Below are 14523 nucleotides of genomic sequence, written 5' to 3'. Positions count from 1 at the left end.
AAATTATTTGTAAGGAATGAGGATTAAATTATTTACAATTGATTGTATTTTTTATATTAATATTTATTGATATTTAACGTATACATATAAGATTTGGTATACTTGATTAAATTTATAGAAAAAAAAAAAAAATTTGATTAAAATATAATAGTTATTTGTAACGATTAAGGAAACATATTACCATAACTCTTCTATTCTAATTAAATCAAGAGCTTTGAAAAATCATAAAGAATATAAAATATCTTAAACGAATATATTAAAATAGAATTTAACAGTCTCTTGTAATTAGTGGAAGCAATTATTTTAAACGAAAAACATGGGGTTGCCGTTCACCAATTCAGGCCTCAACGTAAGTTTATTCAACTGCTCTCTTTCGAGTTTATCCATCTGGATTGATACACTGAAAACATACAACAGAAGATATGAATTAATTAAATTAATGGAAGCTTAATATTTTTGCTAGTTGAACTTACCCATTGATAAGAGCACGAGCTCTAAAAGCTGCCAAATGAGCGTAGTATGTGGGTGCCGGATAACTCACAGAACGTGTGCACCGGCTGAACATATGACAAAGATAGTAGGTGAGGGTTTCAATGTCATCTTCGGACATGTCGTTGTCATCCCATAAGCAACGGTATTTAGTAGGCCTTGCAGTACCCTAAAATTTTAATATATGTATTAATATTATAGAATAAAAGTAGAAGGTAGCGATAATGTAATTGGCAATATTTACTTGAATACTAGCGTGAGATACGAGATAGAAATCAATGTGCGAAGGGTGTGTAATTTGAGTATCTACAATAGTACCAGCTTGGACATTTCCACCCCTATCATCTGAATTTCTAGGGTTAGCTGGGAATAAACGAATGTGATGACGTTTCTGAACAACCAAAAATGTTATCTTAGGCTCATATTTTTCCGGTTGGCCGAATTTTCTGCATGCATTCCTTATAGCTTGGAGCTCGAAATGCATCACTTGAGGGAATTGACCTTCACTCACGCCATCTCTGAAATTAATTGAATTAAATTATAATAATTAGAATTTGTATCTTAGAAATTTGTCCGAAAAATCAATTTATCAAGTACCGGTAATAAAAGATTTTTGCGGGCTTTCTTCCACCAGCATTTATTGCGAAAATCTTCAACTGATTGTAAACTATTTCTTCTAATTGTAAAATGATTTCTTGTCTTGCGGGTTGTAGCTTTATCTCAATGTTGTATTTAAATACGTCGTGACTTTGACTGGCAGCTACTGCTGCTATGGAGGGTATATCAGTAGCATCGGGTGAAGGATGAGTAACGTCAGCACCAATTATTATTGCCGGTACGTTCAAACATGGTGGTCTGTAATTAAATAGTACCTGTGATTATTTATCATCTTACAATAAATAAAAAATAATAATTTAAAATTACCTGAAATTAGCACTGAAAGTATGATTTACTCCATTCAACTTTGCATTAATTTTCAGAAGAATATTGCCAGCGGTTGATTGGTCATTTTTCTGAACACATTTATTAATTGTTTGTTCCTTGACACACTGAGTAAGAATTCCAACGTATAATTCAGCTTGCTGTTTGACTCTAGCGTAAACATCGGCCGGAAAGCCAGGAAGTACAACAATTACAAGTTTCATTCCCTTATTTTTTTGATTGTCTAAAAGATTCTTAAGGTTTTGAACGTCTCTTGGATTGCGGAATGCCAGTTGTTGCACTTCAAATGGTGTATGTGGATTTCCGATTCTCATACCATTAGACTTTTCTGAAATCGGTATACAAAAAAAATTACTACAATCGAATAATGACTAAACAAATTTACACTTCTTCATTATTTACCGAATCCCTGCAACATGGAAACGAAGCTTCTGAGATTGCCTTCATGGCAACGGGACAGATTCAAAATAGTCCACTGGTTGTCTGGGATACTTTGAGCACGCAAAAATTTACTAGCACGCCAAATACCTTTCATAACGCGTGTATTTTTGTTGTCATTATACTCCAATGCAGGTGGATCCAGAACTCGCGCGTTTACTTTTTCGAGCTGCCCATTTAACGATAAGCCAAACTCTCTCATTGTAGGATCAGCAGCAAAGTTTACTGCGTGTAAAGTGTCTTCAATTCTTCGCTTGCGATCTGGCGCGGGTTTCGCAGCCTCTCGTATCATCTTGCGAGTCTGTTCATCGTTTAATTTTCTGTTCGTAACCAGTCCAGGAGCAATTGCACACAACTATATCAACAAAATTTAAATAATTAGTCATAAACATAATATTATAATTAAATACATTGGAAATTCTTGTACTTACTTCTGGTGGTAATAAAACGTGTTTATTTCTTGACCCGACCCAGAGACAGGGTAAGTCAGGACGTTGGAGTCTGTATCCTTTAGATCCCGCGAAATAAGTAGCAACAGTAGTTTGTTGTCCATTGTCTAAAGAAAAAACTGCTTTGTCTGCAGCTTTATCCAAACCGTTAACTCCAACAGTCCTTCTGGTAGTTGGTTTATTGGGAAGCTGGAATACGACCTTTAAACCTTTGAGAAATTTGGCAATTTTGTCTTTATTCCGTTCGACCAGCTCGGCGGTCAAGGGACCTTGGAGAGGTCCATAACGATCAGCACACAAATCTTTCATTGCATCAATTACGTTGATATTTTTTGGGAAAGCTTTGTGAGCAACTGTAAAAAAATTTATTAAAATTTAATTTAATATTTTCTATAATAGTAAATCTCATCACAAATAGTAAGTTAGATTGAGTAACGCAAAGTAAAAAAAAAAAAAAAAAAAAAAAAAAAAAAATAAAAAGTAACGATTCTGAGTCCAAGTATTGTAGTGTTAACGTGAATTTTAAATATTAATTATTACATACCATCGACATTGAAATAAGGTTTCCAACCAAGAACTGCTGATTGAAACATTCCGACCCAGAGTTCCATACCGTCAGTCAAATCAAACGATTGAGATTTCGGCTGCTGGAAGAATGAACGCCCAACAGGAATCGCTCGGTTGAACTGGGCCATACGAAGTACAACATCTAGAACTTGGATAGATGTTTGATCTTTTTCTTCGTCTCTAAATCCAGGAGTGACTTTCGGTAACCATGACATATCTATGACATTTACTTTATCCATTGTAACGACAACAGGACGGTTACGCTGCTGCTCTTCGTCAAAGACCTCGACAGTTTGTGTAATCTGTAATGTAAATTATCATTAGAATAATAATTAATAACCAACACTGCAGAAAATTAACAAATTTTTTTCTATAATATTGTTCTGAGGTACTTACACTTCTACCAAAAGGAAGATCTCCTGGAGAATAAGCATTGACACGTCCATCAAACGCCGGCCAGTTATTGGGGAAATATTGTTCACGAAGTTTATTAAAAGCAAGTCTTTTCAAAAACTTAGGCTTGTCAGGATCAAATTTGACATCGTAATGGGTAGCTGTATTTTTGAACTTGCTTTTATCAAAAAAGATTTGTACCATATTCGTGAACACCTCAATAGGCCTTCCTTTAGTTCCTCCTTGTTTAGGATTTTTCCTTCTAGGAATCAAACTCATCAGACGATTCTTTTCTTGATCAGTTAGCGACTTCTTGTCCAAGCCACCCGGAGATTTCTAACAATTAAATTATTATTTAGTTATTTTCTTACATATCAATTGTTTATGCTATCTTTTGATGATCGACTTACTTTAGAAGTTTCTTGAGCTCCACTACCACCCGATTTAACTGATGCTACATCTCCACCTGCGGAAGAAGCAACTGACGGTGGTCGTGATGGCTAAAACATAATATAAATTTTAATATGACAAGAAAATGACATATTATGTCAATAAATGTACTCAGTTAATATTTTCGAGAATTTACCTCAGCTGAACGTGCATGAGCACCATCTCCTTTAGCAGTAACACTACCCGATGACTGTTGAGAACTAACGCTCATTTTTTCCATAGATTTCACTACTTCGGAGGTGTCTTTCTCCGGAGGAGTTTGTTTTTGCAGCTGCGGTTGTTGTTGCTGTTGAACAGGTTTACCCCATGCTGACTGTGGAGGTCCTTGTGACTGTTGTGGTTGTGACTGAGGCTGACCCCAGGCACCCTGCCCTCCTTGTCTTTGTTGACCTTGTTGAGGTCTTCCTCCTTGTTGTTGACCATGCTGCGGTCTTCCTCCTTGTTGTTGACCTTGTTCAGGTCTTCCTCCCTGTTTTTGACCTTGCTGAGGTCTTCCTCCCTGTTGTTGACCTTGTTGAGGTCTTCCTCCCTGCTGTTGACCTTGCTGAGGTTGATCTTGTCTTTGGGATGATCCTTGTCCTTGACTAGATCCATCATCTCCACCCTGTCCTCCTCCCCCCTTTTTTTTTCCTATAAATAATAAAAATCGCTCAACATAATAGTAAAAATAATTACAATAAATAAATAAATGAACCGTATATAGCTGTTATCGACTTCTAGGTTCATTTGAAATTTTTACAAGATGATGCAACAAGAGTAACCTCAATAAAATATGTTCGAGCTTACCTTTTCCCATTGTAAAACAATTTGTTTATGGTTTATTTAGTGAAAGTAAACTACCACAAATTAAATTTATTTTATTTCAAGTAAACTTAAATATTTTAATAAATTGAAGCGTTAGATTTCTCTCGCAATGCAAAATTTCCGTAAATGCCTTATCGACTTTTGTTTCACTGGTGTAAAATGTTTGAAATGGCGTCGATGCTGTGCCTGTATACTTATATATATAGTGTAATGTTGTTCTTAGAAATGTTTTGGAATTAACCGACTTGCATGAACTTGTTATTTCTCGTAAGCATACAGTCACAACAAATAATATTTCAAAGTGAAAGTTCTCACGGAATTCTACTTTTCTATTGGTTAGTGTTGTTCTACAAAGAATTTGATTGGCCGCCACAGTTGATTTCGTAAAGACGCCGAATAATTTTTGTGCCGCTTGTACTTGTCAGAATTTTTATCACGATTACATTCTTGACCAATGACGGCAATGACCAATGTTTACTTTAAAGAAAACAAATTGTTTATTGGTGCACGTCAACTGCGCTTTTACGGATGTACCAATCTGACAGGATAAAAATTGAAAATTACCAACATTATAAATAAAGAATTTACCTGGCGGGTTGCAGTGTGATGCACCTAGTGCATCCAGCAGGTGACGCTACCTGTTATTAGAGCGATTTCAAATGAAATATTCAAATTAGTAAATATTAACCCTTCAGCCCTCTCACTATGAGATTTTCTCTCACGCTCATCAATAACTCAAATTTTATTTCAAATTTCAAATGGAATGACTACGTGATTTTTTTTCTATCTGCCAAAAAATTAATATTATTTCAGATTGCAATATTATTATTTATATTGTTCTATACTATAAAAAAAATAAAATAAATTTTATTAACTCTGTGAGATATTTTCTCATCGCAATAGTAAAGTAGAGGGGTCAGAATTTAAAAAATCGGGTCTGATCGGTACAGTTCGGAGGTTCCCGTAAGAGTGCATTTGTGTTTGGATGTATTATTATTAAATAAGTCAATTTTTTTTTTGTTTTAAAAAATTTATCTTGTTTGAGATTTTTTAAATTAAAGGGGCTATAAGCATGCGTGCGCTTCCACAAAAGACGTGAGAGTTTTTCTCATCGCGCGAGTAATGATAGTAAATCGTTTTGCGAGAGTGCTGAAGGGTTAAATGATTAAAATTAGTTAAATTTTATATTCGAAGTAAATATCCAAATCATTTATTTAATGCTTTTACTCTTACCAGTTGTAATAAACATCTTTTAGTTAACTCTGTTTTATTTACAAAAGAAAATAAAATAAAATAAAAAAACATATTTCGGTACAAAAGGACATTGTAACCGAATTCTCAGAACCCATAAAAAGTACTTGAATAATTCAAGGACTATTTCTCGCCACATGGAACTTAAAACCCTATGAGGATAAGTCGTAAAAGACACGTGTGAAATTCAATAGACCCTTGTTCTAAAGTAACAAAGAATAATACAAAACGATATGTAACTAAACAAAAATAAGATTGTTAAATAACATATTTACTGTTAAAATCTAACTTTATATAATATTGTAGTTAAGCAAAATTAAGTTAAAATAATTAATAATTATTATCTTGTATTTAATTTATAATTAAACGATAATGTCTATTCTTTTATACATAATAATAATTAAACTGACTTATAATTTTATTAGAAAATCCGATTGTAAAATAATAGAAATAATATTTAATTCAAGTTATTAATTAGTCAAGCTCAAACATTAATCCAATATATTATAAACAATATAATATATATATATTTTCATGTTATAGTTTATTATAATTTTTATTGTAATTTAATTTCAAGTTAATTATAAGTTAATTTTTATTATAAATAGATTTTAAAAGGGTCTGTTAAATTAATAAAAATAGTTAAATAAACATAATGACTGTATTGCTAAAAGTGTATATTAGTGAGTCTAACTTTCAGGCCGATAGGCTGAAATAAATATATATAGATATAGAGAAAATACATGTTAGTATATAAGGATGATTTATATGTAGTAGAAAATGTGTGTGCTTATGTATTCTTTAGAGTGGATGTATGTATGGAAGTTATGGTGGGAGAAGAACGGAGTTTGAAGCTCTTCGGAAAAACTATGCAACGACACTTCTCACCGAGAGCTTAGATTGCTAAGATCACGTCATTGTAAACCTCAATTTTATATTTTGAAGCTTTTTAATATTTTGTCAACTTGAATAATAAATTGAAACCAACTAAATAATTTTGATCCTAATATAAAATTGAGATGAAATGTATATGGCATCAAACTATTCGTAACGTGATTGGTCGAATATATCATAAGCATGAAAATATATGCAAATGCTACAGTCAGGCGCGCGCTTGCGCGCGCAAATTCAAATTCTAGTCAAAATTAAATAACATCTAAATAGAATTCTTTTATTTAAAATGATTCCTTTCCCGCGCTGAAACCGAGTATTTTAATACTCCCGGGCGAAAGAACTACAGTAAAGTTTTCAATAAATAAAAATAACATCCACTAGATGGAAGTAACAATCCTAAATATTAATTTTTTGGTAGATAAAGTCAGCGCTACTCAGAACTTAGTAAACCTGAACGCAGCCATTATTCGGATAGATGAGTATTCGGATGAATATACGTCGGAACGAACCTTTTTCGTCTTTTTCGAAATCAAATTAATTTTAACTCTTGAGGAATATAAGATTTATATTTACTTATATTCGATAACCCGGTGTTTTATAATTTACAAAATTGTTTTTCGGCTGGTATTCTATTTAAGCTAATGTATTTTATAAACTTTTAATGTAGCGGAATTTTAAATTTCCTAGAGTTTTAATAATTCGGAATGTTGTCGATCTTACTGGTTGACCGCAACCCTACCTGGCACTTCCTTGAAAACTCGCTTCTCTCTCACTCTCCCACTTGCTCCCACTCTTCTTGATAAAATAACAAGTCACCTGTTTTGTTGTGACTTATTTGAAAATGTACATATAATCACATGCCATATTTGTAAATGACTAGAAATTAAATATTAACTCAGCTATTTTATTTTCTCAACCAATGATATTTCACCGAATCATTATCATGTCATGTCAATAAACCCTCAAAATTCCTTTCACTGATAAAAAATATCTCAAATGTCATAAGCCTATTTAAAATTATACTAAATAAATTTCAATTATTAAAAACGTAAGAAAAAAAGTTTATCAATATAAAATAATAATTTAAAAATTATAAAATGAATTCCGCGAGTAAATACATACGCTTATCAACTGGATTTAATATGCCTCTTGTTGGAAGTAATATTTATTTTTAAAATACATTTAACATTAATTTTTTACAATAAATTAATTATCAATAATTATTGTTTTTTTTTTTTATTTATTTCAGTTGGGACTTACAAAACTACTGGCAGAGAAAAGATATTTAATGTTCTTGATGAAGCCTTGGGTGTTGGTTACCATAGCATTGGTAAAATACTTTATTTATTTATTTTTTTAATTATTAAAAGATAATTAATCATTAAATATAATAATTATTTCAACAGACACAGCAGCTGTTTACAGGAATGAAGAGGATATAGGTTATGCATTAAAAACTCTATTAAATAAATACGCTCTTGAAAGAGACGATATTTTTATAACCACTAAACTAGGTATGTAACTTACTAATTTTTAACAGAATATTTAATGCCATATTATATAATATTTATTCCAGCTCCGAGTGATAATGGAAACCCTCAGCGGATTCGAAAAGCTGTAGAAACATCTCTGAAAGCTTTGGGAACGTCTTACATCGACTTGTACTTGGTTCACTGGCCAGGTACCGGAGGAATACCTGAAGATTCTATAGAAAATATTAAATTGAGATCCATTACTTGGCAAACATTAATTGATTTGAAGTCTCAGGGATTTTTAAGGTCTATCGGTGTATCTAATTACACTATTAAACATTTGCAGTTGTTATTGCAAGATTGCCACGGTGAAAGTCCTGCTGTGAATCAAGTAGGTTTTTTTTTATTTTTATTTAAGGAAATGATTTATTTTATTTTAAACAATACACTGAACCCTACAGCAGAGCCATTAAGCGGGTTCCATTAGAAAAAAAAAAAATAACAGTTACATTATATTTAATAATAACACTTATAAGTAATAGTAATAGAAATAAGTCTTTATTTAGTGTAATAAGTAAGTATATAAAATGCTCTGGCTCAGTCTCTATTTGATAAACATAGTTTCGAGAAACAATCAACATTGTTAATTTGATAGACATCAAGGCTGTTATCAATTTTGTAAAAATTGTTAAAGGCATTCTTTTATAGAGTTTTATTGTTTAAGGTCGAGTGTCATCCGCACTACAGACAAGGGAAATTACTCGAATTTTGCAAAAAAGAAGGGATTCACGTTCAAGCTTACTCATCTCTGGGAACAAGTAATGAAACAACTTTGCTAAAAGATCCAATTGTCTGTAGAGTTGCTGAAGAATTAAACGTCTCGCCTGCTAGGGTTTTACTAAAGTGGGCACTTCAACAAGGAATCGGTACTTTAATTTTAATTAAAAACAGTTTAATTGTTATTTTAAATACTCAATATTTTAATTTTTACAGGAATAATACCTAAAGCAACGTCAAAAGAACATATCCATGATAATTTCAAACTAGACTTTACAATCAATGAAACTCAAATGAAAGCTCTGTGCTCATTGCCGCAAAGAAAATACGCTTGGAGCCCAGACAACGTTGTCTAAATTTTAAATAATTAATTTTTATAAAAAATTAATTAGGTTATTTAGATTTAAGTATTTCAAGATGAATTTTGCAGATGAAATTGCCAAATTATGTATCGATAAGTATAAGTCTCTAAAAAAAACCGGCAAACCGCGGGATACTGAGTGGACAGTCCTATCAGGAATAGTATTAAAAAATGAACATTGTTTAAAAGTTGTTTCTTTGGCTACAGGGACCAAATGTTTGAGTTCTAAAGAATTAATAAACACTAATTTATATGATATGGGTAGTAGATTAAGTGATTCACACGCAGAAGTACTTACACGACGTGCATTTTTAAGATATTTGTACGATCAATTAGACCAATTGCTTTGTTTAAATAAAAGTGAAGTGTTTCAATTTAATGAGAACGTCATTGAATTTGTAAATGGGGTGTCTTTTCATTTTTATGCTAGCCATACTCCTTGTGGCGATTGTTCAATAGTTTCAAAATTTAAAAATCAAACTAATGAAACTCGCGACGACGATGGACATCGCTTACCGAAAATTTTAAAATTAGATGAGATAATTATTGAAGACAAGGGAATAGTTGTTGACGGTTTTGTAGAGGATATTCATCGCACGGGAGCCAAATGTGTTGCTACAGAAAAAAATAAAGATCTTCATTTGCCTGGCGTCAACTATCATACCACAGGGCCTCTAAGAACTAAACCTGGACGAGGAGATCTTACTTTGAGTTTATCATGTTCAGATAAAATTGCCAAGTAATTAAAAAAAAATTCTTTTGCTTATTTAAACTGAAATAAATACTAATGCGTTTTAAATTAAATTGCAGGTGGAATTTTCTGGGTATTCAAGGAGCACTTTTGTCATTATTTATACCAACATTGAAATTTGAGACAATTGTTATTGGCAGTGGGTGTCCATTTTCCATGGATTCAATGGAACGCGGATTAAGTAAAAGATTCAGTGATGAATATCCTTTGCCGAAAATTTATCAGAGTTCTGTGACATTTATGCATAACAAAAATTATGATAGAGTTAATCCTTGCCCGTCTAGTATTATTTGGTCGTCTGTTAGAAAAGTGTAAGACATTTTTATTTAGTTTTAAAATTTTATTCTGGTGAATTTCTAATTCAATATATTTTTAGAGATACTGAAATTGCGGTTGAAGGAAGAAAACAAGGAGCAACTAAAAATAAAAAAGGAAATTACTTGCTTGTCACACGGAAAAATTTTTTGAAAAATTTTTTTAATATCATTGAAAAACATCCCAAATATAAATTACTACCAAGACATCCTAAAAAAATAACTTATTTTCACTGTAAGCAGTGGTCTAAAGATTATCAAAAATCGTGGAGTAATTTAAAAACTATTATAAAATCATGGCCATCTAAACCAATGCACCTTCAAGAATTTTCTCTATAATAGATACTTATTTAATTATAAAAATATATTTTTAGAATAAAACTGCAATAAATATTTACATATTCAAATTTTATAAAACTATTTTGTATATTTTAAAATAAAATTTAAACACATCTCTTTAATTGTTTCTTTTTTTTTTTTTTTAATTTTTAAATAACATTTTTTTCCAAAATAAAAAAATTGTCAGATGCAATTTTCTAAATAAAAATTATAGTAATCTAAAAAATTAACCTCTGATGAATAGAAAATTATTAATAATCCTTATATTTGAAATAACAATAATTATTTTAGCTGATTAAATCCTCTGTGCTTCTTATGAGTATTTTTTTGGTCAATTACCCACGTGATAAACAAGTTAAAATTACAACATAAATTTCAAACGTTAGCTGTCACTGTCTTTTAAGTCTAGTTTCCAAATCTCATCATACTTCTGCTACATTGAGCTCGATTGGATAAGATTGATCTAACACCGTCCAATAGAAAGAGTATACACAAATTATCCACCAATCCTGTTGAACCACGGTTCTAAACGTGCGAATCTACCAATCCAGATGGTATTACGCACTTACTCTGACGTGAAAGAAAACATCAAGCAAAAACACTTGACAAATTTGCCGTATCTTAAATCATCCTGGTTACGGTGTCTGGGTATATAAAAGAGAATAAGTACTTTCATGACGTCATTATTCAAAATTATTTATAAATTGTAAACGGTATATCGTACTTTGAACAGTATAGTCGAGAACTATACCTGCCTGCCATCAATTGTAATAACATCTTAGTGAATCTTATAATTATAACAAGTAAGTATTAATAAACTTTCATATTACTATCATTATTATTACTCTATTTTGTTAAAAATATAATGTAAAGATAAAGTGCAAAATATTTTAGTGACCGGTTCATAAAAATATTAATTTAAGTAAATACTAATTTACTTATTATCATTTTAATCTTAAAAAAAAAACAAGTCAACGTCTGTCATTATTGACATTGACTTATCAAATTAATCATTAAAATAATATAATATTTATCATCAATATTTTTGCCAAATTGAGTTTTTAATCTACTTGTTCTTTGAACTTATCAGGTTATATTGTATAACGATAATTTATTCCTTGATTATCATTAATAAGCAGATAATTATTATGTTTTTTTTTTTCTAAAGTAGACTAGATGTAATAGTATGTATATTTTTTTTCAGGTAGAAGATAGCAATTATTAACCATGAGTTTACAGTGGACATTAATCGCCTCGTTTTTATACGTTGAGATATTTATAGTGTTGTTGCTGGTATTGCCGGTAGCTTCACCAAAAAGATGGCAATCACTATTCAAATCAAGATTTTTACAAAGTTTAAGTAATCAAGCTTCATTTTACTTCTTCATGCTCCTCGCTATTTTAGTATTATTTTTACTTGACGCCATCAGAGAAATGAATAAATATTCCAATAAAGAACATACTGAGCATGGTCACTTGGACGCTGAAATGCAAGGTACCGTTCAATTTAATAAATCACTATATTTATTACAATTAATACCGTTATCAATGAGTCACTGTTAATTAAAAATAGACCGTAACTTATTATGATAATTTCATCATATTATCTTCAAAATGAATTAATTTAATGTAGTTAATTACTTTTATTTACTGTTTTAGGAAGCATGAGACTGTTCCGTGCTCAGAGGAACTTTTACATTTCTGGGTTCGCCCTATTTTTGAGTTTAGTTATACGGCGGCTTGTGATTCTAATTTCTACACAGGCGACTCTTTTAGCACAAAGTGAAGCGGCTTTGCGCCAAGCTCAGTCAGCAACTACTACCGCGAAAAGTTTATTGTCACAAAAAGGAGAAACAGCGCAAAACGACAGCAACGAAGCACATGACAAAGTGGTCACCGAGCTGAAGTCAAAAGTATCTGAACTATCTCAAAAAAATACAGAACTTGAGAATGAGCTGAAGAAAGAGAAAAACGACAAAGAGGCTCTCAAATCCCAGGCTGAATCACTCGCCAAAGAGTACGATCGACTCACGGGAGAGCATGCTAAATTAGTGAAAGCTGAAGGCAGTGATAAAAAAAGTGATTAAATAATTAAATTATTTTTTATCAATTTTTCAATCCTCATTTTCCATCGCTTTTAATACTTAATACTATTTATACTTGTTCATAGCTATTTTACTTTTGTTGTAAATTATAATCAATATTGAATATCCGATACTCATTTCACAAATCTTCCCAACTCCATTAATATTAAATATTTATCATTTTATATGTGTAGCATTTACAACATATTTATTTTAATTGTTACTAAATAATCAAAATAATTATGTTTGTAAATAAATAGGTGAGATGGATGGTTATAGTTATATTAATATATAATGTATGGGTGAATGAAGAAAATATAAAGGTTTGATTTACATAAAATACTTGTAATTATTTTTAATAATTATTTATAATGAAGAATTTATCAATAATCAGAACAGATTTGCAACAACAGTTGAAAATTATATTTAATTTTTTTTGACTGTACATTTCAGAAACTAGAGTCAGCATCTCTCATCATGAAATAGAGTGAAAATAAATGAGGCAGATATATTAATAAATTTAAATCAATTTTATGTCTATTAAAAACATTACATAATTGCGAACTAGACTTTGTTACTCTTTTTCAAGAACAAATTAGTTATTGGCTGCGGAAATAATAACCAGGTAGGATATTAGCATCGAGCAGCAATAATATTAGCTCGACATTTGTCCACGCAATTGCTAAACTCTTCAACAACACTCGCACATTTCAGTATCTGACGGGGATTCTCTTGGTAACATTCAAGTACTTTTTTCTTTTTATCACTACACGGCGCAACTGTTATGTCAATGTTAACATTTTTATTGCCTGCAAAAATAAATTTTTTTATTAATAAATTGTACGTAAATCAAGTAACGATAAAAGAAGTATTAGATGTTTGACAATCCTTAATTCATTAATATGGTATCAAATTTTTTAATTGTCAAGATGATCAATAAAAGTTTTAAAAAATTTGTACACATTTGAAAAATTAAATCATCATACATCTCTACCTCTTTCAGGCATTCAGATCACGTGGAAAAATAAATATTAAAAAAAAAAAAAAAACAGAATTTTACCTGGAGCATTTGCAATTTGTTCCTTAGCACGATTATACTCATCCTGAAAAACCCTGTTTATTTTTTCATACTGCCCGTGAATTTTTTGTAAGCGTTCTCTCCAGTAGTGATCCTGAGCTTGAAGTTCATCTTCTTTTTGATGTAATACTTTCATGGCTGTCAGAGTGTAATCGGAGTACAGTTGACCTGAATAGTCCGATTTTGGCAAGCTCTCTTTGCGAGTAGGTAGACTACGCATTGGTGTTACAGGAGCAGGAACAGGAGGAATAACACTCGGAGCGGCTTTGGGACTCGACTTTAAATTGTCATCGGCATAACTTTGCTGAGAAGAAGCACTGTCAGTCCTAGATGGTTTTGACGACTTTACGTCACCGGCAACATCAGCTGATACACTTTTGTCTTTACTATTCCGTGCCAATCGTTCGACTAAATCTGTTGATATCTGAATAATTCCTTCTTCGTTATCGATTGTGAGCTTACGTGCACTTTGACTGGAGCCCATGCTCCTAATTTAGATCTATTTAAAAAAAAAAAAAATATCTATTTTAATAATTTAATTTTATTCAGTTGTTGGAATTTAATTATAAATAATCCTCGGCACTGCAGTTTAACATCACACTAATTTACTTATCGAGGTCAAAAAAAAAATATTTGTTAGTTTAATTGTTTTTGGTTATTACCTGTAGAT

General features: G+C 31.2%; 5 protein-coding genes across 8 annotated transcripts; 3 read left to right on the top strand and 2 right to left on the bottom strand.

Annotated features, from left to right (window-relative positions):
- Nucleotides 1–42: 42 nt before the first annotated feature.
- On the bottom strand, nucleotides 43–4797 carry LOC123274724 (protein argonaute-2-like). 3 transcript variants are annotated; one of them, XM_044742459.1, is made up of 13 exons: nucleotides 4515–4797; nucleotides 4209–4358; nucleotides 3865–4148; nucleotides 3689–3778; nucleotides 3282–3614; nucleotides 2863–3187; nucleotides 2301–2671; nucleotides 1834–2224; nucleotides 1414–1759; nucleotides 1087–1344; nucleotides 734–1007; nucleotides 474–658; nucleotides 43–400 (listed from the first exon to the last, which is right to left on the bottom strand). In XM_044742459.1, the coding sequence occupies exons 1-13, from the start codon at nucleotides 4522–4524 to the stop codon at nucleotides 304–306; spliced, it is 3114 nt and encodes a 1037-aa protein (XP_044598394.1). In that variant the 5' UTR covers nucleotides 4525–4797; the 3' UTR covers nucleotides 43–303. The 3 variants fall into 3 exon arrangements, with proteins under 3 accessions (XP_044598394.1, XP_044598393.1, XP_044598392.1); XM_044742458.1 differs by having other exon boundaries at nucleotides 3880–4358; nucleotides 4515–4789; XM_044742457.1 differs by having other exon boundaries at nucleotides 3865–4358; nucleotides 4515–4788.
- Nucleotides 4798–7448: 2651 nt separating this feature from the next.
- Nucleotides 7449–9282, top strand: LOC123274730 (NADPH-dependent aldo-keto reductase, chloroplastic-like). 2 transcript variants are annotated; one of them, XM_044742464.1, is made up of 6 exons: nucleotides 7449–7835; nucleotides 7927–8007; nucleotides 8084–8191; nucleotides 8254–8574; nucleotides 8851–9075; nucleotides 9143–9282. In XM_044742464.1, the coding sequence occupies exons 1-6, from the start codon at nucleotides 7775–7777 to the stop codon at nucleotides 9280–9282; spliced, it is 936 nt and encodes a 311-aa protein (XP_044598399.1). In that variant the 5' UTR covers nucleotides 7449–7774. The 2 variants fall into 2 exon arrangements, with proteins under 2 accessions (XP_044598399.1, XP_044598400.1); XM_044742465.1 differs by having other exon boundaries at nucleotides 7453–7835; nucleotides 8254–8540; nucleotides 8874–9075.
- Nucleotides 9283–9343: 61 nt separating this feature from the next.
- On the top strand, nucleotides 9344–10737 carry LOC123274729 (tRNA-specific adenosine deaminase 1). Its single transcript, XM_044742463.1, has 3 exons — nucleotides 9344–10026; nucleotides 10098–10349; nucleotides 10415–10737. Exons 1-3 carry the CDS (start codon nucleotides 9344–9346, stop codon nucleotides 10689–10691), a joined length of 1212 nt encoding a protein of 403 aa, XP_044598398.1. The 3' UTR covers nucleotides 10692–10737.
- Nucleotides 10738–11252: 515 nt separating this feature from the next.
- LOC123274727 (B-cell receptor-associated protein 31) lies at nucleotides 11253–12899 on the top strand. The gene is made up of 3 exons (XM_044742462.1): nucleotides 11253–11494; nucleotides 11896–12186; nucleotides 12351–12899. Exons 2-3 carry the CDS (start codon nucleotides 11919–11921, stop codon nucleotides 12776–12778), a joined length of 696 nt encoding a protein of 231 aa, XP_044598397.1. The 5' UTR covers nucleotides 11253–11494; nucleotides 11896–11918; the 3' UTR covers nucleotides 12779–12899.
- Nucleotides 12900–13284: 385 nt separating this feature from the next.
- Nucleotides 13285–14389, bottom strand: LOC123274726 (MICOS complex subunit MIC25). Its single transcript, XM_044742461.1, has 2 exons — nucleotides 13836–14389; nucleotides 13285–13584 (listed from the first exon to the last, which is right to left on the bottom strand). Exons 1-2 carry the CDS (start codon nucleotides 14335–14337, stop codon nucleotides 13409–13411), a joined length of 678 nt encoding a protein of 225 aa, XP_044598396.1. The 5' UTR covers nucleotides 14338–14389; the 3' UTR covers nucleotides 13285–13408.
- Between the last annotated feature and the right edge of the window lie 134 nt (nucleotides 14390–14523).

Source organism: Cotesia glomerata, unplaced genomic scaffold (assembly GCF_020080835.1).
Source record: "Cotesia glomerata isolate CgM1 unplaced genomic scaffold, MPM_Cglom_v2.3 scaffold_66, whole genome shotgun sequence".
Taxonomy (NCBI): Eukaryota; Metazoa; Arthropoda; class Insecta; order Hymenoptera; family Braconidae; genus Cotesia; species Cotesia glomerata.
Note: the sequence above shows the minus strand (reverse complement) of the source record. Positions and strands in the feature narration are given on the sequence as shown.